Genomic DNA, 26,494 nt, shown 5'->3' with positions numbered 1-26,494 from the left:
ATTTACATAAATAATTTGGTTTGTGATTTTAAATAATACACAACGGAAATTCAAGAAAATTAAAGTACATATTGTCCTAATATCATATTTATTAATTTCGTCAACATAATCAACGTCGACACATTGTCGACTGTAGTTCAGCACCGATCACATGTATTTATCTTAAGTCTATTTTACATCTCATGTACGTGTCATGTACGTACACATGCGTGTATACACATATATACATAAACTTGCGTGTGCGTAAGAAATATGATTTCTTTGTATTAATAAATAAATATAAAGACTTTACTAAACTTATCTGCCACAACAATATTCGGTATATTATAAACTACCGATTTAGTTGCCAGGAATCTTCCCTTTATCATCTCGTAAATTATATCTGTGTGATACAATTACATTTTATCTTTTTATTAAATTCCCTTGTCCGGTTTTTTATTTTCACCATCGATTTATTTGTTCGTATCAATGAAAATTTTGTTATTTATTATATTAAATAATTGCTAGCAATGAATTAAATCGCATCACGTAATAATCATAGAATTTTGTGTCAAAATCAATATCTTTTGTTTATCTCTCTAAAAAAAAAAAAACATTTATCTATATAAAAAAATTTACTATGTCAAATTTTTTATAAATTTTTTTGATAAAAGACGAGATGATTGTAGACGCGGAAGAATTGTACAATAATTTATTGTATCACAAAGTTATTTACTTTTGCATGTGGATAAAAAGATATGAAAGTAAAAACAAACAGATTCATTTAAATCCTAGATTAAATCAAATTTATAATATCTTTGGAGATTTTGAAAAAAATATCACATTACTTTTTTTTGTTTAAATAAATTTGTGGGTTTTTCAGCGTTAGATTTCAGAATTTTCAACGGACTGAAGTAATATTTTTCGAGAGTACGCTGTGTTCTAGGCTGTGTGTATCTGTAGATTTAATTTCTAACAGTCCTAAATACATATTGTACATATATCACTATGCTATTTATTGATTCTATGGATATGCATAAGATACATTGTGTGAATTTACAAGTATCTAAAAAAAAGGTTTACCCTCGAAATAACGATATAATAGGAATAATATCTAATGTTGCTCGCCGTTTATCACCAACTGCTTTTTTTAGCCCGTGATTTAGGCCTTCCGTAACAATTTTTCTTAATAATAATAGAATTTATCGCAAACGATCACATTTGCTGCACGAATGAAAGAATTGTAAGATACAGATACAAGAGTCCGTATAAAATCGTAAGAGAGAAGTACCACCATGTGGTGTCAAACTCGATAGACTTGGAATAGGTTGTCCCCAAATTTCGCTAATCGTTCAAGGATTCATCATGTAGAAAAATATGATTAATTCGCGTCTTGTTTCTTTTTTTTTCGCAATTTCTATTATCTCGCTGATAAGCGTATTCTCCTGCTTCGCAAATTTAAAAACATGATTCAGTGAGTTTCATAAAAAAAGACGGGAGTTCGCTTAGCTCAGTTTGAGAAAACTACGGACCGCCGTAGTTATAGAAATAGGTCCTCGCGACTTTCGGCGTACCAGTGAAATTGCCAATGTCCCACAGAATTTCAACGATGGTTTTTCGCTACCTGACCGATTTGCCGAGTGGGTTGGCTTTGATTCGAGGTGTTAATGCCGGGACCGGATCAAGTTCCGGAAGCGAGCACTCGGCGCGCAATTCCATCCACGTCTTGTCGACATTCGTCGCAAGTCGATCTCTGTATTTGTAGGCCGTTCTATCGACCGTCGATTGTGTCTTGATGCAGTCGTCACCACCAAACTCGCAAACACGGTAATGGTGCAAGATGGCGGCATCGGAGGGCACGTTCAGGGTTCCATGACCAGGAATAAATTCCCAGACGAAGTGATTACCCGCTTCCACCACGTCTTGTGGTTTACAGATGTATTTGGAGCGTTGCTTGTGTGGATGCAACTTGGTCCTGCGCCGTGTTTTTTTCAGAGTAATCAAACCGGCTTCGGTGGGAGTACGGCTAGTTACCACGAAAGGATCATCGGCCCATTGTAGGTAAAAAAAGGCGTTTTGAAAGGAAAATGCACCAGTAGACTTGATGTTGATTCGATTTCCCATCCATCTAGAAACAGTTATATTATAAGGTGTTGTTTTATATTTACAACAGATTCAAGTTTATAAAAATGAATTATTTATAAGGAAATTAACTTCTTTAGCCACGTAAATACTTTATCATGATACACGAAATTTGAAGTAAATAATTATTTAGCTTTAAATATTATTAATTTACGATGTTATTTTACAATTATTAATTTAAAACTAATAAATATAATTTTACAAATTTGATGATTCCGGTGATTCTAATGCATAAACTTTTCAATCTTTCTTCCAAATATACTACATGTTAGTTCTATCTTCTAAGTGTCAACTGTAGTATATATAATGTACATTAAGGTCACGAAACTATCATGTATCATACCGTAGCAGATCGATTATAGTGTCATTATGCCTCGGTATAATATACTCGTCGAGATCTACGAGCGCCACATACTCATATTTGTACATAGATCGGTAGAGGCAATCGTTAAGTGCCGCAAAAAGACCTTCCGTGCGAATTTCCCGCTGGGAAATCATGTCAAGATGATGCCATGGTAACACTGTAACCAGATCCTTGTTCTCATAATATTTTAACGCACAGCCGGCCGCTGCGCCTACAGTATCGTTATACAAAGTGACATGAGCAGCACCCAGGAGTCTATGCAACTCGATAAATTCCACCAATTGCAAAACCTATAAATATCAAATAGATTTTATATGTTAAAATATGAGATATCTCGTAATGCATTCATTTCTCCATGGAAATACCCGTTATAGTTTTCATAGAATAATAAATAGAATCGATTAATGAGCTTATTTTACCTAGATGCGTTTTATAAATACACAATTATATCGCCAGATTGCAAAGTACATACAACAGAGAAATATTGAAATTATGATTTATACTAGTACGATAATATCAAACATATTACGTAATATAAATTAAATTTGAATTACATTCAAAATTATACAATATTTCACTAGAATCATTTTATTATATTTACCTTTAAATCTAAATTAGCCTATTTAACATAAATAATTACAAAATAAAAGTAAAAATATTTATATTAAGTAGAAAATACTTTCATTCTATTAGATTAGAAGAAAAATGTAAACGAAGACGACAATAATAAAAATTCAATATAAACAATAAATTTAAATAAATTACATTGAAAAGTTGCGAATAGGAGTAAAACACAAAAATAATAAGTACAAATAATAAGAGCAAATAAAACATGTCGTATAGATCTATAAATTACTTACATTATGAATTATAATTATGTCGCAGGTGTAAAGATCATCAATTATTTAACTAATTATACGAATAACATACCCTGTTGTAATAATAATGCAAAGGTTTGACGCAAATAGCCAAAGCCTCCTTGGCATTTGTCCTGCTTTCGAAACGATTCTGTACGAGGATGCGATTCGTTGGAACCGCTCGCAGTCTCGCCACGACACTGACCGCTTCCGGCACCTTATCCGTTGTTGGGGATTCTTTAGGTAACGGACATATCACGAAGCAGGCACTGTACTTGAGATTCCAATTCTCCCGAATCACCTGAAAGTAATGATGCGCTCAAGACACATCGGATTATTTCGAATATACAATGAAGATTTTTCATTCTTATTAAAAACAAAAAATTATTGAAAGTCTTGAATATATTTCGAATATAGTATCTTAGTTTTGAAAGTGTTAAAAAGTTTATATAAAAGTTTTGAAACATTTTGAAAACAGTTTTTAATTAAAAATATTTTTGATTTTATTCTCCACAGTTTAAATATAGAAATAAATATTTCTCTCACTTTATTTTCGATAAAATATAGATGGTTTTTCTAGACCAATTTAAATACATATTATAAAATCTATAAAATTAATCAAAACTGTAAAATATATTATACAGACAAATAAAAATTAAAATTAATAAATAAAATAAGTAAATTGTAACTATATTTCACATTATATTTAAAAAAACACTATTTAAAAAAAATAAAATGTATATTTTTATTATGTCATTACTTAATATGTCTCTATTATGTCGTTCTTTAATTCGCATTAAAAGATCCGATAAATTTCAAATATTTTTCTGTGTATTCTAAATGCAATATCATTTTTGTGTCATAATTTTCAAGAGGCTTTAATTTTTTTGTATAAAAATAAAAACTATTTTATTACAATAGGTTTTAATTTTCCTGTTATTAAATGTACTTTATTTCTTTTGTTTTATTTTACAATTTCCCTATGGAGTTAATTTTCCTATGGAGTTAATAAGTCAAACTTTTAATAAATACACATATATAACGTACAGTTAATAAACCAAACTTTCATAAATACTTTCAAAACATCTGCTATATCAAGGTAACTGAAATATTAATATTAAGATAATATTACGGCGTTGTTCTTTAGAGTTTGAAATAGTTAGATAACTCGAAACAAAATTGTTTCTCTGGGATGAGCATACCTTAACTTTGGCAGCGACCGTTACCGAGATAGTGACGTTTGCACCGTTTTGCTGTCGATACCAGAGCCTACACCAAACACGCTCCGGTCCTCTGGTTTTCGTAGCGCTAATTACACGTACTACACCCTGACTCTTGCCAGCCGGCGTACCCGCGCCGCTAACTCTGTTGTCGAAATATGCCGAATAAACGAAAAATTTGAACCTAGACCAAGCACATATCTCATTATTTCTGTTCAACTGTGTTCAGAATATATATGAGGCAATTTAACTTCTGATTAAATCTTTACTCATGCGGCATATATAATCTAACGTGCAAAACTTTAGAATAAAATTAAAGTAGAAGTTTAAGCCCGGCTCCTGACCCAATTGGAATTATTGAATTATTTTATTTAGTCTATTAGAAATGTTTTGTTATTATAAGAATTATCAAAATCATGTGATTTTAGCTTAAACGGACATGTTTAACACCTGTTTATCTAGTAATGTGATTAGTACCATATTTATTGCTAGCACTCTGAATACTGGTCTCAGGAAGTAAACAAAATATGCACACAAGGCTACGAGATGATATCACTATGTAGTGATATCAGATACACGTTCAATGTTGTTTTGAAATGATTCGTCAACACATAAGCTGCGTTTGCAACGGATGCTCACGCGCTGTAAGCTTCATTCTATATTCATCGTTCACTATACATATACGGAAGGAAGATAAAATGAAGTAATACAGCACGTGAATGTCTAAAGCGTATGCATCTATAGATAATGAAAGACTCCAATGGTGTTGTTTATTTTGTATTGTAAAAATTGGAAGTATATTATTAATATATTATTGGAGAGCGAGCGTGGTAGAGCAGACAGCGCACTGGTTTGCTATGCTAGAGATCCTGGATTCGATTCTCGGTAAAACCAAAAATATTTTCATAAGCTCGTGTCTTCTCTCGGAAGGAAATGACAACTCACCGAGAATATCTTTGCCAAGAGCACTTCTCTAATAAAATTTTGTCGTTCGAAATCGACGTTAAACTGTAGGTTCCATATGACTGTGTATCAGTGTGCGCATCACAGGCATATGAAAGAAGTCATATGAAGAAGTCGCTCGGCCACGAGGACTGAGAAGAATTAATTATTGAGCATATGTTATCTCATTTGTAGTGTACATTATTACGCTTTTCGTTAATTCTTCTCTGACAAAATGGCCTGATGAATCAACTATGACAATTACTCTTGAAAGAATTACTAAACACTCATAATTGTTGCACTATTTGTAATGCTTCACGAAACCTAATAGTATTATTAGAACAGGTGAAACTTAACGTATTTATCAATAGAAGTATAATTATTCAATGAAAAGCAAGATGTTGCAAAAGCCGTTGATTCTGAGCAATGTACGGATAAAAAGGCTTAGGCAAATACATCTGATTTCAATAATTCTTGTAATAATAACACGTTTCTGATAAGTTACGGTAAAATTTAAAATGAACTTTATGGACATTCCTCACTTTTAAAATAAATTGGCTTGCTAGAATCCTATGTGCAAAATGTAGTTTCAAGTTATAAAATAAATAACAATTAACTTGGTTTGATTGTCATAGTTTGAAGAAGGAATTCATATTTAACAACCAAAGCAATTCGTGTTTTTAAATAAAATTGTATAGACAAATAAAAATTATCTTATTAATGTTTTATTTTTCATCTTAAAGTATCATACGGATTTTTTTAATTACTTGAAAAAGTATAAAGAATTATTTTGAGTCCTTAAGGAGCAATAATATTGAACAACATAACTTAAAACAAAATTTATTTATTATACGGTTAAGTACAATTAATGCAATTTAAAACTGAAATTAAAAAAAAAATACAAGTTCTTGTTCAGTTATCGCGCACAAATGAACGAACCTCGTATTAGTGACTGGCAACCATTCAGCATGCGTAACCTTTAGGTTCTGATCCAACTGTGGTAAACGAGCTTCCAAGCTGGGCGGTAAGCTCGGTAAGCCACGCGGATCCGGGTGTATTACTGTCTTCTGTCCTCCATTCTCCCCGTGCACCAGTAACCCGACATGCTCATCAAAGCTACCCTTCAAACCAACGTAATCTTCGGCCTAAAGACATTAAGATTATTTAAATGTTTTCTAAAGTTTATACCAATTTAATGTGATCTATACATTGATGTACGATGCATGTTAGTAACGCTGCAAAAAGTTTTAACATTCTATCCAGCTTGAGCGTCCAATGTAATTATTTACACGACCTAATATAATTATTTTTTTATCAGTATCTAATTAAATTTTGAAATGCTTCGGTAAACTGTTCTTTCCGTGAATATTTGTATTTAAGAAATAATAATAAAATATATCCTTGTAAAATTGCCACCACATATCGAATTTAAAAAAAAGAAAAAAAATTAATTCTCAATCCTCCTAAAAAAATTCTAGTTCTTACGTTTGAAACATTAAAATATCAGTTAGTATTTTCATTATTTTAAACTATAAAATTTTTTCTAAGCCAATTAATAGGCATGATGAATAGAACAAGACCTATAAAATCAGTTTGTCTCTTCGGAAAAATCAAGTCAGATTTCAAACTCAAAGCTTCTTAAAACGGTTAACTTGCTAGACGAGTTTTAAAATACTCGGGCTTTTCTCGCAGTATCTCGACGGGAGATGTAAACGGATGAAGAAAGTTCCACGGGATCGAGCAAACTAATTTGTCAGGTGGTCGCTCGCTCGTATCCGGTTAAACTTTTCCACTGCGGTCGTATGTCTTTTCCGAACCACGTTGGGGCGTCGTTCAAGCAAGCTGCTGTGCGGAGCTATTTTTCCTTCAAAGTTCTTGGCGGTTCGCGTGAATCATTGTCCGGTACTAGACGCAAAGGGTGCATAAACTATATAGCAAGTACAGATATCGACGAAGGAACAGAAAGGAAGGGGAAAAGAAGGAGCGTACGCTCGAGAAATCGATGTTGTACGTGGTAAATAAAGTTTTCGGTCTTTTCACCTGAGTTTTTTTGCCTTGATACCATTACTTTGTATATATGTTTGCTTTGTTCGTATTCCTTTGTGAAGAAAGACGTATAAAGTCGACAATCTCATTCCTTATTTTAGAATCCATTCTGTATCCTTTAACTTAAAATAAAAAAAACGTTTCCAGGCTTACCGAGACAATAAATAATTATAAATAAATTAAAAGAATTTAATAAAAATAAATAGTTATAGAAAACAATTCAAAATTATAGCTTTAATAATTACAGCTCTTTGTCCAACAAAAATATCATAAGAATAAACAGTGTAATATTCAAAATAAGACATATAAAAATAAATAAGAATGACGAGATCGTTATTGTGATACTATATTGTACAATATAAAATAATATTTTTTGTCATACGTGTATTATTTTAATATTTCAAATTTTAATAAGAAAAAAAAACGAAACATTTCATACTATTGAATAGTTCAAAACGTTTATACCTGCGTTAATATCTGCGAGTGATGAGGAAAATTACCAGATAATAATATAGAATCTATATTATGTTATAGATGCAAAAATCGAAATGAATTTATCAGGAAGAGGAAAAAAGCGATTGAAGTCGCGTGCAGAATAAAACAGTGTGAAAGTACGTGAATCGTCGAGATAGTGAGGAATTTTCTCTCTAGATGCTTACTCCTATTTCCCCGTAATCTGGACGATCAGGCGCAGCTGGTAATCGATGACCACTTCTGTGACCCCCGAGTACGCCGGTGCCTCCGATGCTTACGCCGCGCCTCTCGTCGATCAGAAATATTTCCGTGAGGACGATCAAACCGAACACGGCAAAGAACATGACGACCAGCATGAACGACAGGTTGGCACGTTCCTTGAGAACGCCAGCGTTCGCTCGACTCCCGCCAGAGCCGGATCTTCTGCTCGAGCCCATACTCGAGGGATGGTTCTGTAAGCGACACTTCACAGATAGTCACTCGCGCTCTTCTCGTCCGAATCAAAACACGGAAGGGCCATCGCACGAACATCGCCGTAGCACCGTAGTGCTTTATACCATTTTACGTCAGAGCGTAGCCTTGCGTTACATATAGTCATCCGTAAGACATTACGTAAGCAACGTACAAAGAAAACATAGCATAAGCTCCTTACCATTCCTTACGCTATGTTCTTTTCTTGTGTGTGTGTGTGTGTGTGTGTGTGTGTGTGTGTGTTGCTTATGTTATGTCTTACGGATAACATAATTAAGATGATATAAGGCATTAAAGTAATGTTTGTGCGGTGGCCCGAAGATTTTGATAACTTTGACGACTTGAAAAAAATGATGTCAAAATCCATAAGGTCTTATACCAAAAACGCTAAAATTGTCGAAATATAAACTAAACTATAATTATGAAACGTACTACAGTAAAACAGTTGTAAGTGCTATTTTTTAATTTTTTAGAAGAAAGAAAAAACTTATATATTTTTTTAAACTATCACTTCAAACATTTTATACAAAATTAATAACTAAATACTGTAATAACTAAAAATATGAGCAGTCAATCTCTGCAAAAAATGTAATTAAGTAATTCTAATTTTTTAAAAATTGTATTAAAATTGTTAACATTTTAAAACGTTGTAAGTTCAAAGAAAAATGTCAAATACATAATGGACTTACAATGTTTTGAGTGCCCATTTTCTCCGCTTATGTTGGCAACACTTTCCACAAATATTCATATGATGAAACATAGAATTAAAATCCATTTATAAAATAAAATGCATTTTTACAATTTTGTTACTTACAACGTTTTATCGTGGCCTTAACCATACTATACCTATAACATACTATAAATTATTATATGTATTATAGACAATAATACTTTGAATGTACACAATTCTCATGTTATAAAGGTGACCATTACTAGATCAAGAATAAACTGCGAAAGCAAGCAAGGCAATCTGCCTCGCAATCTCGTACAAGACGAGTAAGGGCCTCAGCACAAAAATGGGTCGTAACTGAATCGTGAAACGTAAATCATAGGTCATAGTTGTAGATTGACCAAAACATTGTGTGTTGACCTACGATTACAACTTCGTTTTACAACCATCTTTATGCTAAGACCCTAAAGTGTAAAGACTCGTCCCTACTGAAGCCAATCGTATCTATTAGTCTGGCTTTTTCTTCTTTTTAAATATAAAAGAAGAAAAAAGCCTATATGCCGATCGATACGATTGGCTTCAGTAAGAACGAGCTTTAACGGATAGATAAGTAGCTTAAATAATCTATAATCGATAAATTAATTCTCTCATATATTTCTCTCTTTTCCTATAATACTATATATTAACTATAAAACATTATATACAGAGGAAAGATGATTATGGAATAGGGAGACGAAGAGAGTTATGGAATATTAACAATAAGATATCTTGTCTACTTTGTAGTGCATTCTGGAGACGTTCCAGAAATCAAAATTACTTCTTCCAGTCTGTTTAGACGTTATAACATTATGGTCACTTATGGGTACTTGTTGTTACGTATTATAGCAAAAGTTGCATTTTAGTTTCACAAGTGGCAGACAGTTTTATAGATGTGTACTTTTTATATAATTTTGAGAACTACGTTTATATTAATTTTGTAACTTTAGAGAGTTTAACTCAGAAAATTTTAATTATATTTAAATTTATGTTATCGGTTACTTACTTAAAGTGGTTCCAAGAAAATCGCTGCCAAGCATGGGGATAGTAGCTCCTGGAAATAATTAATTCATTTTCGAAAATTATTAATTTATTTTTATTCAAAATGAAATATTTCAGATTTATATATTTATTACTATTTAAATTCATATTAATCCGCGGAATATTTTGCTATCTACATAATTTATCATTTTATTATCCATAATGCGCATTACTCATGAAATAAAATGAATTATATTATTAATAACAATTAAAAATAAATTTAATAAAAAACTAAATTCGATAAAATTTGATATCAATGATAAAATCAATAGACATAAAATAGAAAATTATTTGACTATTCATTTCACGAAATTCACTGGAAAATGATGATACTAATAATTAATGATTAATACAATATTCATTTACGATCTCACAATTATATCGAATCCAATTCTTTACGATACATTAAAATAAAATTGGAAGCCAATATAATTTTATTCGAAGTATTATAACATATTGCAAAATCATGCGTCGCACATTTTGTATTAGATGACTAAACTGTTTTTACGACACCACTGACTTCGACTGACTTCTTATACATTAACGCGAAAATGTAGTCAAGTCGAGAATATTTTAACGGTATATCTGATTAGGTGCTGTCAAAGTCATGACGCTAACGTAATCTTACAGTGTCCAAGAAGACACCGCAGCATGAATTATAGTCTTACGACAGTTGAAATTCTTAACGATTGGATCACGTGCAACAATAGAATTCTTTAGAGAAAAAGGAAAAGATAGAAAATAATCCTGTGCCAATATTCCAAAGTACATACACATCAAATTTCGTATAGTGAAATTATTTTAATCATAAAATTATTTTTTTTATATAAATTTATAAACAATTACTATATCATTATATTGACGAAACTATCAATTATTTTTTCTATATAACTAATTTGCAAAGATAAGAAATAACGTTATCACATAAATATGCGTAAAATATAACAATTTTCAAAGCAACATATTTAAATTTGCAAATTTATGCTTAACTATCTTTTCGAAATATCAAAACGGTCTTCATTATTGAAAGCATAAATATTGCAGATTTCATTGAACGTTATAATACACTAATCCACATTATATTCAAATCATTCAGATTATCATTTATTTTGTTTCGCGGAAAGTTTTATAGAAAGTAGAAAGAAATACATTCTATAGTACGAATTTATGCTTAATTATCTCCTTAAAATATTGAGATGTTCTTTTGAAAGACGTAACTTATGATTACGAAATCATAACTTAAAATTGCAGATTTCGTTGAACATTAATAAACGAATCTACATTAGTTTCTGCCATGATCAGATCGTTTCTGGACTATTTTATTTTATGAAAAGATATACACTCTCCAGTGCGAAGTCGTGCCACTGAAGATTTACGTTGCAATTTATCTTTTGGGGACAGGTTTCGTCGTTTACGGAACACTTTATAAAGGAATAAGACAGTCAAATCCGATGTTACGTATACAAGATGTCTCGGATTTACTATAACATATTTTAAAATCTTGACACTTTATACGAAAAATAGAAACTACACTCGTAGAAGACTTGCGAACAAAAACTACAACTTTACTTCACTATTATCGCCTAGCTTTTATCTTAAGTCTTCAACAAACTTTTCATTTAAAGTTTGCTATCAAAATAGCGTTGAAAAAAAAATTACGACAAATAAAATATTATATAATAAAATATATATTAGCAGTAAAACTGTAAGTAACTTTTCCCTTATTATATCTTTCTTTCAGATTTGACATTAAAATTATACAAATGAATTGTAACACACACTACACTTTTATATTATTTTTTCTAAGCTAAAGTTAATAATACAAGATAGATTCTTTAGAAAAATCTGTCTTGTATTATCTCATTTTGAAACAATATCTAGAAAGAAACTATATCTAGAAGTAAGTATATTTTTATAATATATAATATTCATCTTATAATATAATATAAAGCCCTCCCACCGTCCCATTAGATCTATAATTTCCAACTAAATTCGGAATAGAATTCTATTTATAATAGTGTGTGTCGTGTAACATAGAAAACATTTAAAGAAGTAAAATATACACATAGAAAATGTGTATATATATATATATATATATATATATATATATATAAAATCAGTGTTAAATATTATTATGTATATTAAATTTGTAATGTGTATTATTATGTATATTAAATGTTTATAACTTGGAAAGGAAGTGTTTCCGAACATGTTTACGACTTTTTTTCATTCTTATAATAAGTGGAATATGCTCTTAAAGTTTAGCCAACTATTTCTGAAACATCCTGTAAAAGTGATATACTTAAAAAATATGTCATTGATAATATTTTCCTTATGTATTCGCTTCTTCAAACGTTTTCTACGTTACACGACACGCAATATTATAAATAGAATTCTGTTCCTAATTTAATCGTGAATTACAGACCCTTTAAAGTAGGCTTTATAGTACAAATATCATACATTTTACATATTATATTAAATGTATAAAAACAATTCTCGTATTAAAAATACTATATATATATATATTATATTTATAATAGTATCTTTAATATGGATTATTCTTTATAAAAATTTATAATATTTTATATATATATATATATATATATATATATATATATATATATACATTTTTTATAATGTAGTAAGTAAGAATATTCTGATAAATTACATATGACGTGGAAAACCATAACAATTACGTGATATTGCGACGACATGATAATATAACTCGTTAGCAGAAAGCCGCAGTAGATAAGTCCTCGTACAGTCAGCCACGAGTGGGTCAGTACTAACTTTTGACTGTTTCAATTCACTGACTCGCTTTCTGCTACTAATAAGCAGCATTCCTTTTTACAACGTACTTGTTTTACAAAGGAATAAGCCAGAGCCCCTGTTTCGAAACTGCACTAGTTTTGCATAAATGAGGAAGGCGACCTAAAACCGAGACTCGCCGAGGATTGTAATAAATTAGCAACCTTTAATGTTTTTGCTGACGGATAGTATTATGCCATGAAACAAATAAACAATGGACTTTTCCTACGTATTTAATTACATGCAACTCAAAAGAGATGCGAAATTATATATGACCTCAAAGATATTGAATTTGTAAAAAGAATATTGAAAGCGTAGAATATTTTAGAAAATTTTCAACATTTTCGTTAAAAGTGCTTTAATTTCTCATTCTATAAAGAAGAAGTATTATAGGTATTAGGTATTATAGGTATTCTTCCATTTACATTTTATACAATAATTCAGTAAAGTCTAAACTAATTACAAATATCCGATTAATTTTTTTTAGTACATTTTATAAGAATTTATATTCTTGATACTCAATCAACGTAGAAAATTTGTTAAATTAGTGCCTGTTTCATATTTGCAAAACAATTTATTATGAAAACAAATTGAGTTTTTTAAAGATTTCTCCTTATTCGAACTTAATTATTCACGGCGTGAAGTTGATGTCTCACTTGGTGGAAATTCATAAAATATTGAGGATTCTGAGCATATTTTCATTAGTTCTATAGTTCTATATAGTTTAAACAAATAGGCCATTAAAGCCGAGAAACTCACCCTACAAAAATGAGACGCCAAATTCACGTATGAATTTTGTCAAACAAAGATTGAAACCATATTTTCTTGTAGGATTTTAAAAGATACATAGTTCTCTGAGAAATTCCGATCATCAACAAAAAAAAAGAAAAGGTTTAGAAATTAAAATAAATGTAATGTTAATCGTCAGAACTTCTCAGAGAACTATGTATCTTTTTAAATCCCACAAGAAAATATTGTTTTAATCTTTGTTTGACAAAATTCATCATGTGCGAACTTGGCATCTCATTTTGTAGGGATTTTTCGGCTTTAATGGCCTGTGAACTAATGAAAATAGAACTCTGCTCAGAACTCTCAATATTTTATGAGTTTCCACCAAGTGAGACGCCTTATTTACGGTTGTGACAATAGAGTAACTATGAATGAATGAAGTGTAAATGAATATACTCGCCTGAAATTATGATGATATAATTAATAATTAACTTCCTGTCTTTCTTTCTCTCTCTCTCACAACTTTATTTTTTAACATTTAAATAGCACGGAAATTAATACGGGAGGTCCTAAGGGCAATCCGGTCAGTTTGACCGCAACGGATATTATTTCCTTCCGCCTGTTGCGCCGATCGATTCCCTTACTAGGCTGTAATATGTTCCGACATCGGAAATTTTCCTTCGCTTTCTTACGTCATGACCTGTAGGTAATACACCGTAGGGGAGACACCGTCCAAGATTGCAAACTAACGTTCATTCCATTGGCTCAAAAGGATTACTGGCAAAGCCAGCAATCTGTGTGTGAAGTAGTAGAATACTCCATACATGTGAATTTGACATGTTGAATTTCCACATATGTCGAATGACATCTATATAAATTTTTAATGATTAATTTATTAGATTTTTTTATTGTCAATATTTTAATAAACAATGCTGTTTTAATTGGCGGAATTTTCTTTGGACGAGAACCACATTTGATATGAGGACTGATGAATATGTATTATATATATATATATATATATATATATATATATATAAAATATATATAAATTTATCATTATTTAAATTTGATTTTAACCAAATCCTTCCCCCCTCCCATTGATCATCTCACAAATATGAAAAATTTATTTGGCCAACCTTGATTACTAGTGATTATCTTGAAAGAAATTTTGACAGAGCAACGCTAAAAACATATAAAAATTCGTGCAGTCCTTTACTGTAAAAATGAAATTATTATAGGATATTTTTGATATAATATTTTCGAGAGATTTTATATTCATATTCATAGCGCTTCAAAAACAGTTCAAAAAAAGTAATACAATATCGGTAACAGAATATTTATTAGTTTAAAACCAATATAAACGATAACATTTTACAATTTGAAAAAATAAAATGTATTGAAAAAAAGAATGTTAAGTTATTTGTTGGTATTTTTAAATTCTGATGCATATATGAACTTGTAATAAGTTACGGAATCGCAGATAAATAAACAAACTTGAATTTAAAAATAAAACTTTGAAAATATTTAGCATAAATATATATATATATATATATATATATATATATAATTTCGGTTTTATTTTTCCCAGTAATAATTTTATATATAAAAAGAGTCTTTTTATTTCTTTTATAATTGCAGTAATAGTATATCTGTGAAAAATATAAAACGTTTATAAAATCATATAAAAGAGAGAAACTAAAGTTAAAATTTTATATTGAAAGTTTATGTCATATTATTGATATAGAACTTTATTCCTTTCAGCTTTTGCACAGTTCATCTTTCCTCTTTTTCTATTTACTTTGGAGACAAAAAGAAAATTATTAACGCTATTTTTCCTTTGCTTCTCTTTTTTTGGGAATTCGTACCAGATATCGGAAAATATGGGCTGGATAATAGTCCTACCGGATATCCGGCCGAATATCGAATATTCAATGTCACATTTTGTCGAATATCCGATATCCGGTATTCAAAAATTTTATCATCGGTGCATCCCTAATTTTTTTAGTGCTCATAATTCAATATGGGTATCAATAATTCTTTTATTGCACCAAATCGCATCGATTTTCGTATCGCTGTTTGAATCTCAACATTTAGTGACGCTGAAAATGAATGATTCATTAAGGCAGGCACAGAAGTGAGAATGATTTATTTCGTAGTGCGCGAACAATAAAGTGTCTCTGCGCGCACCGACGATGAAATCGTCGCCATCGCTAATTGCACGACAGTAGTTCTTTCAACGGCAGCAACTGACAGTTTAATTGCAAATTTAACTGACGAAATATTCTACTATAAAACAAACTATGGTAGCCGAGGTTATAATTAAAGAATTATGCGGAAAGGCAGAGAAAAAAGAATAAATGCCGCAGGCATGAGAAATTGAGAGAATCGATTTCCGATGAGAAACCCCATAAGGAAATGAAGAACGTAACTATTAATTAATCTCGAACTTTACAGACTACCTTAAGGAAGGTAAATATATAGTAAAAAAATTGTACAATATTATATTACAAATTATATTATTTTATATTCTTCCATATATGCAAAAATAAATTAAGCAAAAAAAGCCAATTAATATTGTATTTTTTCCTATAATTATTCCGCAATATATCTTTATTTACGTGTGTGTTTTATATGTTATGATGTAGATTTCTTATAATGTATTGTTTTTTAAAAACGTCGACAAAATTAAATAAAAACTACGTCACACATAAATAAATTCTCGCAGTGTTAATTTTTTAATTTGTCTGTTTCCGCGATAGTCTATGTTTGTTGTATAAATGTTTATTAATTTATCTATCTGCACATATTGCATATGCCGAATGTCCTCGAAAGCTTTGATTGCACTTCGATCGTCTGGAAAAAACCTATTATGCTACTCTCGTGAATGTTCGTTATTATTAAAAGAATCAATAGACTTCAATAACGTTTGCGTCTCCGTTTAAAATTGCAGCTGATTGTTCAGCGCTCCATGTACACAAGATGATGTGATATCAGCTGTATAATCAAAGAAATAGACCAAGAATATGACGATGTTGGATTCTGCTCGGAAACGTGGTACAGAGTTCTTTTTCCTTTTATTCAAGAAAACAGAATCCCATGTGAACAAACTGAACTTACTTTATTCACCTTTGCACGAATAATGATCACCGTAGCGAATCTCTTATGATGTTGATCGACTCGGAAAAGTCTATAATCTCCAATAATAAGCAGAGATCAGAATAGAGTCTGATCACGAGCAATTTTTATGAAAACAAGAGTGAGAAAAAAGTATATGCTATCTCACTCTAACTTATACTATCTTACTTATTCTAATTCACTGAAGTTGTAAAAACCGAGTCAATCAAAAGTTTGTCATGGCTAGAGGGTCGATTTTGTATCTTGAAATGAGATGAAAATTACAAAAGTGAGCGAATTTATGGAATATTATAATTTCAACACGTAATAAATTTGTTCACTTTTATAAATCGCCAATATCGACATACTATTTTGTTTATGGACAATATTTCTTAAATAAAAGCTATTAGGTGTTGGAATTAATTCGTAGCGTTTTACAAGTGATGGGAAGTACTTTCATTAATGTATTTTTTAATGCTCATATGAAATAAATAACATCTTCATTAAAAAACGCTACGAATTAATTCCAACACACTTAATAAAAATAAAACTTCAAAAGCATAAATATATACAAACTAAAAAAAGTGCCTTTTGTCAGATACAACAATTTTTATAATACTGTTTGCAATTTTGCAATAATCAATTCTGCAAGACAAACGTGTAACGCGCAATTTCTTTTTTGAGAATTTTCATATAAATACATGCCTTCAGCTCCGATAAGGCTATCGACTATAACATAGCATTATGAAGATTAAAGGGCTTATTCTGTAACTTTTAACGACTGTAATGCTACAGTCGTTAAGAGTTACAGTCATTAAGAGTTGCAGTCGTTAAGAGTTACAGAATGGACCCCTAAGTTAGCTTATGATCTGTATTACAGGTAGGTTTGCACTACATCTAGGGTTGCTATCCTCTTTTTCCCCGGATACTCCCTTTATAGGGCATTCGGGGACGTCCGAGGGGATTTTCCAAAAGTGTTTCGGATAATTATCGCTCATAATTGTCCTGAACACCTTTGGGGAATCGTCCCAAAAAAACAGAACAGTATACAAGAAAAAAAAGAAGATGGATAGCAACTCTATACACCCTGATTTTATATTTAAAATCGTATTATGGCAAAAATAAGAAAAAATATATAAATAAAATCGATTCAGGAAACTACAAACATGTAAAATGATGTAATATCAATAATATAGCCACTATTATTTAAACTATACAATTTGCAAAAGAAAATCATAAGAGTTTTATTCTTGCATTTGTAAAATTCATTTTTAGCTGATTCTGTATAGAAATAAGTCACAAGTATATGAATTATGAGTTTTTATATTTTTAATTACTTAAATAGATATGTTTTTATCAGTATTAATAAAGTACAAAAGTACAAAAGTTAGTTCTCGAAAAATAAACGATCTCTTTAGGAAATCTATGTCGATATCGGCAACTTTTTTCTACTTTTCACCTCAAGATACATAATCGATCCTTTCGAATTCCGTTATTAGGATTTCTAATAACAAGAGCATCACAGGGAAATATAAAGATAAGCGATTCGTAGTCATTTAAACATCGACTTTTGTGATTCCCGTACCGAAATCTTGAATTTTTCACCGACGATACGATGGAAATGTTATCCATGACGTTGAAAGAGACAAAAGGATATGATTTTTTATAAATGACACGTCCGCGCGAGTGAAAAGAAGGCGCGCATTTTCCCTCACTTCTGCACGGATGTGTCGCGCGCGAATAGGCGACACTTAATCCTCTTATCTTGAAGTCATTTTATCTAGCTATTCGCCAACGTGTGTTCACCTGTCGGCATTACGTAAAACGGAAAAAAATCGGTGACTAAACTATCTCGCTGGGTATCGATGGCGGTAAAAATGATTTATCTTTCCCTATCTTTCGCTACCGAGATATATCGCTGAAAAGTGAAAACATTAAAAATGATTTTGCTCTTGATATTATAATATGTCATGGATAATGACACACAGAAAAAAATGTTTGGTTGAATTAACTAGAATTCTGGAAAATGAACGATCTAGAATTCTAGTTAAATTTACAAGATTTTTGGTTAAATCTATTAAAATTCTAGTTGAAATAATCAACATTTTTAATAGATTTAATCAGAAATCTAGTAGTAGATTTAATAAAAATTCTGGATCGTTCATTTTTCACCAGAATTCCGATTAATCAACTTCAATCAAACATTTTTTTCTGTGCACAAAAATAATATAAATGATTTATTAGGATCATATAATGTAAATGCATAATATGGTAAGTAAGAAATGGAGCCTATAACGATCTAAGCTGGATCTTAAGTGGTTTAAATAATTCCATGAGAATTTATATACTACATTTGTAGTGGTATATAAATTCACATGGAATTATTTAAAGCACTTAAGATTCAGCTACAACACATTATAGGCTTCATTTCTTACTTATATGTCATGGATATAGAGTGTACTTGTCATGGATATTATAATATATAATTTAAAATTAGACAGTAACTTGTTAACCATCGCAATTTACTTTTAATATTATAATATATTATAGATATAGATTAGTGATAAAGAGACATTCACGAAAGGAAAAAAATTACGTGAAATTATTTGCTTAATTCGTAATCACTGTAATTATATATTTAATAACGCACAATTTTTTGTTTTTATATTACGTGATTATTATTTTATATATAAAATGAATTTGTATTTATATTTTGTAGTACGTAAATACGTATATACAATAGACACAAGAGAACAATTTGTAACATTAGTAAACAATAAAGCATCCAAATTGATGTTGGGCGGAATGTCATTGGGTACATTATGATGATAATTATTACAGTATCAGTGGTATTTATTCGAAAATCGTTTAATCGGCGATATACGCGATGAAAATCAGACTAATCAGACTAATCAGTAAATGACACAAATATAATTATATGATAATGAGAATCATGTTAGAAGAACGTATTTGTACGATAAATGACGTAAATACTGCTATCGATAAGTCCTGATTTACACAATGCTTTTTTATTAGTAGCTGGTATGTGAACTAGAAAACTAACAGTTAAAAATAATAATTTGATAAATTATATTTTTCAATTTAATTTTCTAAAATTAATTTTCTAAAAACGTATATAATTTATAGAAAGTATTTTTAGCTAATTTTTTAGTTCGCTAGAAGACTAGCGTGCTAGTTACTAATAAAAACGCATCGTGTAAATTAGACCTAAGGCCAAATTTAAATCTGCATGTTAATATACATGAATGTTACTTGTCACGCAAGCTATCATTTTATGCGATTTCAATTTGTATCATATATCCCGATATATGCCATGTATATAGTAAAGATTGAGATAACCTGTATTAATAACAACGAGACACACATATTTTCTGCTGATATAAAGCATGAGTGAGAAATCATATATGTATATGTTGTATATGAAAATTATTAAAATATACATAAAATATTTCATACATTAAGGATACACACAAAAAAGAATTGCGAATGTCCTACTTTCTGTCCCTACTTGTGTCCCTTTCTGCAAATAAATTTTTAATAACAGATTCTTTAATTCATCTAGAGATTTTTTTTTAGCAGACATATTGTAATACAGTTTTCGTGTCACAAGCATATGAAAAAAACACCTTTTCACAAATGAAACTCAACGAAACAAATAAATTAAAATTATTTAGTTAATTATTTAGTTAATCTTAGTTTAGTTTAATAAGATTTTAATTTAGAGCTTTTAAGAAGATATATTATGTAAAAAGTCAAAAAGAGTGAAAAATGACTCCCCACATTTTAATTAAATTTTCACTAAATAAAAATTGATTTCAGATTTATCAAAGATTGTGTCGTTAAAAAATAATGTGTGAGAAATGTGTGAGGATATATCTTGTATATACTTTTTCTTAATTTCAGACAATTCCACTTATAATTTTCCTTATACAAGTCATGTGAGACATTGACGGAATAAACTGTCTAAATTCTTTGGAGTGAATTTCATTTTTTCCTTCTAAATTCTTTAGAGTAAGGATTTGAAAAATTATGCGAAATTATTTGTTTAACTGTTCGTAATCACACATAATTGTATGTTTAATGTTACATTATTTATTATACAACTAGCATGCTAGCATCTTCTAGCTGACAGCTAAAAAAATATAAATTTTTGAATTATTTTTAGCTGCTATAATTTTTTTAGGTATTAATCCAATAGAAAATATATGCTAATTACTAAAATACCAAATAACATATAATTCAGGCTTATAATAAATCAGTGGAGAAGTTTCTATATTATTCATTGTAAAAATGCTTTTCTAATATGATTCTCGTATTGTTAACATTATTTAAAAAAATGTTTTATTAATATTTTAACGATTATAACTTATTGTTTGTAATGCGAGGTAATTATGTGAATAGAAGGTCAGCGTTTCAATTAAATATAAAAATTTAAGAAAATTCGTGATTTATAAAGTAAATATACGAACTGATTAAATCTAGGCTAGGTTTGATGTTCACAACGCTCAGCATTGTTTGCTCTTTAATATTTGATGAACGAGAATGAAATGATTCTCTTGCATTGTGAGCGTGAATCGGACTGCGGTCTTAAATTAGATCTAAATTAGAAGAAGCACAATCGATAATAGAAAAGCTAATTGTATGCTTAACACGCAAAGCAACGAGAAACGGGTTAAATTTAACAAAATTGTAGAAAAACAGGATGAATTTAAGAGAAGCTTTACATGTCTGAAAATATGTTGTTGGAAATAGTGAAAATGAAAAGGAACTAATTATGGTGCTGTAAATAAAAGCCCAGGATTTCCACAAACTCTTTAATTAGAAATTCATGAAGGACTTCCTCATAATTGCATAGTCGTAAAACTGGAATATCGAAATGAAGAAGAGGAACATTGAAACGTTAATTAAGAACGTTAGTTAAGAATTAGGCACACGGCATTATGAATTCGCATCTGTTTATTACCCGAAAATTCGTAAAGTTCGAAACAAGTATAACAGAGTTGGGTGCTTTTCATTTGATATAAGTCGATACAAATATCGCTTTGTCTTTGTTGGTCATTAATGTAAAGAAAGATAGAATAATGTAAGTCACTAATGTTCATTTCCAATGTAGATTAATTTTAATGTATCAGCATAAATGTAAATAAATTTTAATCTTGATGCATAACTTACTTTTTATCCTTTTCTAGTTTTAAGAATTAGAAAAAGATAAAGAGTTAATTAAATCGAGATTATAATTAATCTACATTGCATTGGTAGAAACAGGCATAAATGAAAAGCACCTTAAATTTATGTAACTACTAATTTGAGTCAGAAGGTATAAATAGATTTCTCAAGCTGCTATCGTCTGTTTCACTGAAAGTAAACCCGCAATTCATTCCACGAAATCCTCCAACCCTTCCGGAACTACCCTCAACGATTCATTGACTGGTATTCATAGTCGACCTATCCTGCGAGTGTATTCAATGATCGGAAGGGGAGGATATTCGTAGTCGGTCCTTATATTTCAGACCATCTTAAGTATAATCTTAAGATATCATGAACTAATCACAGATTCAGGAATTCAGTTCTTATATTTAAGATCCTTTTAAATACAGACTTAAAATGTCACAAACCAATCACAGGCATCCACAGTCGATTCTTGTTGAGACTGTTTTAAGATAGTACAGTCTTAAGATGTCATAAACCAATTGTAATATATTGTAAGAAGATTGTAATAGCATCTTAAGATATTATCTAAGACTATCTTGAAATAAGAACGGCCTATGAATATTAGCTGTAGAGATGTATTAGCATCTTAAGACATTAAATAAAATGATTCTGAAATAAGAACAGTGACCAGTGTTCTTAATCGATTCTTATATTTAAGATCATCTTATACAGTCATCGTATACAGTCTTAAGAATAAGATATCATGAATCAACCAGCTTAAACACTAAGCTGTATTAACATTTTAAGACAATTCTGAAGAACAGACTATGGAGGGTATTCATAGTCGGTTCTTATTTTAAGACTGTTTTAAGTAATGTCTTAAGATGCTAATACAGCCTTCTTTGCGAACATTGGCTTATGATATCTTAAGACAGTCTTAAATACAAGAATCGATTATGAATATCATCCTATATGAGAATACCAGTCACAGGGCTGTATTAGCATCTTAAGACATTATTTAGGACGATCTCAAAATAAGAACCGACTATCAGCAATTAAAGTACATTCGCAGGATAGGTCGAGTCTATCCGCCTCGCGGGAGTTCCCGGGGGTTGATTTCGCTTCGCGCGTGAAGGAAAAACGGTGAAAATAAAGTATCGAGCGTGCCGCGCAGTACACCGACCTCGATGCAACCCTCGAGCGGCGCAACCCTTGCATACAGCTTGCGCCACGAAGCAGCCGAGAGAGCGTTTCCACCGAACGGTCGAAGGCATCGGGCAGATCTGACTGCCTTTCTGTCAGAGCAGATTTTGCAATAGGAACGAAGAAGAAACTGGCTACTCACGATTAACTCTCGATGTCTGCGCGACGTCCTATCGCCTGGTCGCAGTGTCTCAATCTCGGTCCCGATTCCGACTCGGTCCCTGTAACAGCTGCCACCGCCGGCTGTGCGCCTCGCGTTCATATCGCGAATATCGCGATCTCGAGCGTCGCCAACCATCGGGTGGGTAAACAAAAAAGCGCAACGAGCGGCACGCTGTCACGACGCATTCGACGGCTGCGAGAAGTGGATGAAATATAGACGGTGAACGTTTGCGCGACGCGTCAAGGGGAAAAATAGCCCCGAGCGGATGAGCGGATGAGCGGATGACAGTCGACAAATGGATAGGTGCGCGAATATACACGTAGTGTACGTATGTACGAAAGTACGCACGCACCCCTGCCCGCCGGGTCGGCCGGGATCCTGGATCGGCCAATCGTCAGCGGGTTCCACTGAGACACCGACCACGCCGAACGAACCGCGCGAACCAAACCAACGTCAACCGTCGGCGACGTGAACGCGCTCGGCTCGGCTGCCGCCGGCGCCGCCGCCACCAGCCGCCACTGCATCGATCGAAGCACCCTCTACCACCCGCGATTGTGATTGGTCGCGCGATGCTTTGTTTGTACGCCTGCGTATGTACCTGCAAAGGGCGCGTACGGAGCACGGAGGACTACGAACGCGATGCGGCACCGCGGCACGACGAATGGACGATTTGACGATCTTGACGAACGACGAATAAGAAATGATTTCTGATATAAGTAAGTCTAACAATGGCAGCGCGAAATGTATGTTGTTTATGTAAATTGTTATCGCGGAATTTTACTGCGTCGAGGAAAGAATTTTCTTACCGAGGAGTCGTGTGTAAGCACCAATTTTTTACATATATGATGTAATAATTGGAGCAAATTGGAGTTTTTTTTTCTCCAGGTACATACAAATATATTTATGAAAACTGCATGGATTGTATATAAAATTATATACACATATTTATATACATTAATTATAAAAAAAGAAGCATTGAGAATATCACACTTTTTATCCTATGTACTAACATTTAAAATCTAAACTAATTTTGTTGTATGATATACGTTTACATCGTTACATTTGTTACATTAATACGATCGTCATGATATTTAACGTATTATAAGAAGTATTTTGTTCTAATAATTGGCAAAATAACGCAAGAGAGAAATTTGTATCTCTCGTGTATGCTTTATAGAGTCAAATTTTTTCATTTCTTGGCACAAATATCGTATTATTTATGAAGGTGTTTTCTGCATTGATTAATATATAAACGAAATTAAATGTTTCTATATTTAAAAGAATGAAGTCAACTTTCACACACATACAGTTCCTTTGTACCTCCGGGAAAAAAATATTTTATATATAATTATATAAAATTATATAAAATTATATGTATTTATATATATATATGTATATATATATATATATATATATATATATAACTATAATTTTATATAAAACTATAATTATATATAAAATATTTTTTCCCAGGTTCAACTATAAAAAAATTATTAATATCAAATTATGTCTTCCAAACCACTCAGCTTTTATCTTTTTATATCTTCGGTGGTTTGAAGATATAAAAATTCTGAAGATATAAAATATCTTTCGAAGAAGTTAATTATTACAAAATCGCAAATAGCATTACAAAAACTGCTTTGCTCTGATAGAAGACACTCTTTAATTTGTATATATGTTTCTAAAATTTTATTTTGGTTTTTGTTAAGAATTAGAAATATTCTCTAAAAATAAAGTGATATGTTGGTATCAGTGATCTTTCTTTGTAGACATTTAAAAAATTCGATTTATACAAATATATACTGGCATATATTATATAATATACAATATATAGTTCTGAGAAAAAATGTACTAAACTTTAATAAATATTTGTTTAAATATTTATGCCAGTTGAATATTTACTAAATATAAACATGTTTATTTTGTACAAGAACCATTAATTTGATTTAATTATTATACTTTTTTATTTAGCAAATATTTATTTTCCGTAAATAAATGTTACATTACTATTCAAAACAATTATTTATTAAAATTTCGTATATTTTTCTCTCAGTGTATATATTTTTACACATTTTTTAAATATACATATTTATATATTATATGCGCGCATTACACATTACACACACACACACACACACACGCACACACACACGCGCGCGCACGCGCAAATTTGCGAATAAAGATTAATAATAACAAGAAAGATCTTGAAATTAAGTAATAACAGTTTTTATTCAATATTCTATTCCAAATAATAGATTTTGAATTACAGGAGAATTAGAAATGATCGTTTTTAGCCTCTATTAAACTGTCTGTCCATGATTCACGTGTATATACCGTGTAATTACCGTGTACTTTATCTGTTCATCAACGTTAAACAAAAAATTATGTTGCTGTTCGCTTATGCATATTAATTTGCAATCAATATTTCAATGGATCATATTCATACGGTCATTGTACATGGATAATATAGCGGACAGTAATAATCTTTTTTAAAAGCATTAATAAGAGAGAGCTTACGTAATGTGCGCGATCATTACCTTCATTGTACGCTCATTCTGCAGACAAGATGATCATTTTTTAATCGTGATTTACGGTTAAATTTAAGTGTATTACATTTTGAGAATTATTACTCTTAAAATAAAAAGTTGCACTTAATTTCTCAAAAACTTTCTCATGATAATTTATTCCGCGAATTTGGGGATATTTTGTAAAAGACAGGAAGAAAAGAAAAAAAAGAAAGACAAAGAGAAAAAAAAAGAATATGATTGTAAATTATGATAATGGCTTTGTAGAAAGTTCTTTATAATTTCAATCGATAATCTTGGATAGGATATTAACTGATCCAGGAAAAGACCTCTCGTTCTATAAAAGGATGATAAAATGAAGGGTAACAACCCCGTCGTTGATGTAATATGTCCATCGCCTTCCTAACGATAAAAATAATATTATCAATAATCTATATGTATCTCGGTTGATCGCATTATGTACAGCGTGTGTATATGAATTTTACTGTAGAATGCACAAGAGGAACGGGCTGCGAATGCATAAGAAAACAGTTTGCAA

The 26,494-nt window shown here is 30.9% G+C and overlaps 1 protein-coding gene across 2 annotated transcripts; it reads right to left on the bottom strand.

Moving 5' to 3' along the window:
- Positions 1–69: 69 nt before the first annotated feature.
- On the bottom strand, positions 70–23,949 carry LOC105145024 (UPF0392 protein F13G3.3). 2 transcript variants are annotated; one of them, XM_011054322.2, is made up of 8 exons: positions 23,411–23,949; positions 10,208–10,255; positions 8,210–8,488; positions 6,444–6,649; positions 4,545–4,746; positions 3,416–3,643; positions 2,465–2,775; positions 70–2,107 (listed from the first exon to the last, which is right to left on the bottom strand). In XM_011054322.2, the coding sequence occupies exons 3-8, from the start codon at positions 8,459–8,461 to the stop codon at positions 1,600–1,602; spliced, it is 1,707 nt and encodes a 568-aa protein (XP_011052624.1). In that variant the 5' UTR covers positions 8,462–8,488; positions 10,208–10,255; positions 23,411–23,949; the 3' UTR covers positions 70–1,599. The 2 variants fall into 2 exon arrangements, with proteins under 2 accessions (XP_011052624.1, XP_011052623.1); XM_011054321.2 differs by having other exon boundaries at positions 8,210–8,476; positions 23,411–23,948.
- Positions 23,950–26,494: the final 2,545 nt, after the last annotated feature.

Source organism: Acromyrmex echinatior, chromosome 15 (assembly GCF_024713525.1).
Source record: "Acromyrmex echinatior isolate Ae372 chromosome 15, ASM2471352v2, whole genome shotgun sequence".
NCBI lineage: Eukaryota > Metazoa > Arthropoda > Insecta > Hymenoptera > Formicidae > Acromyrmex > Acromyrmex echinatior.
Note: the sequence above shows the minus strand (reverse complement) of the source record. Positions and strands in the feature narration are given on the sequence as shown.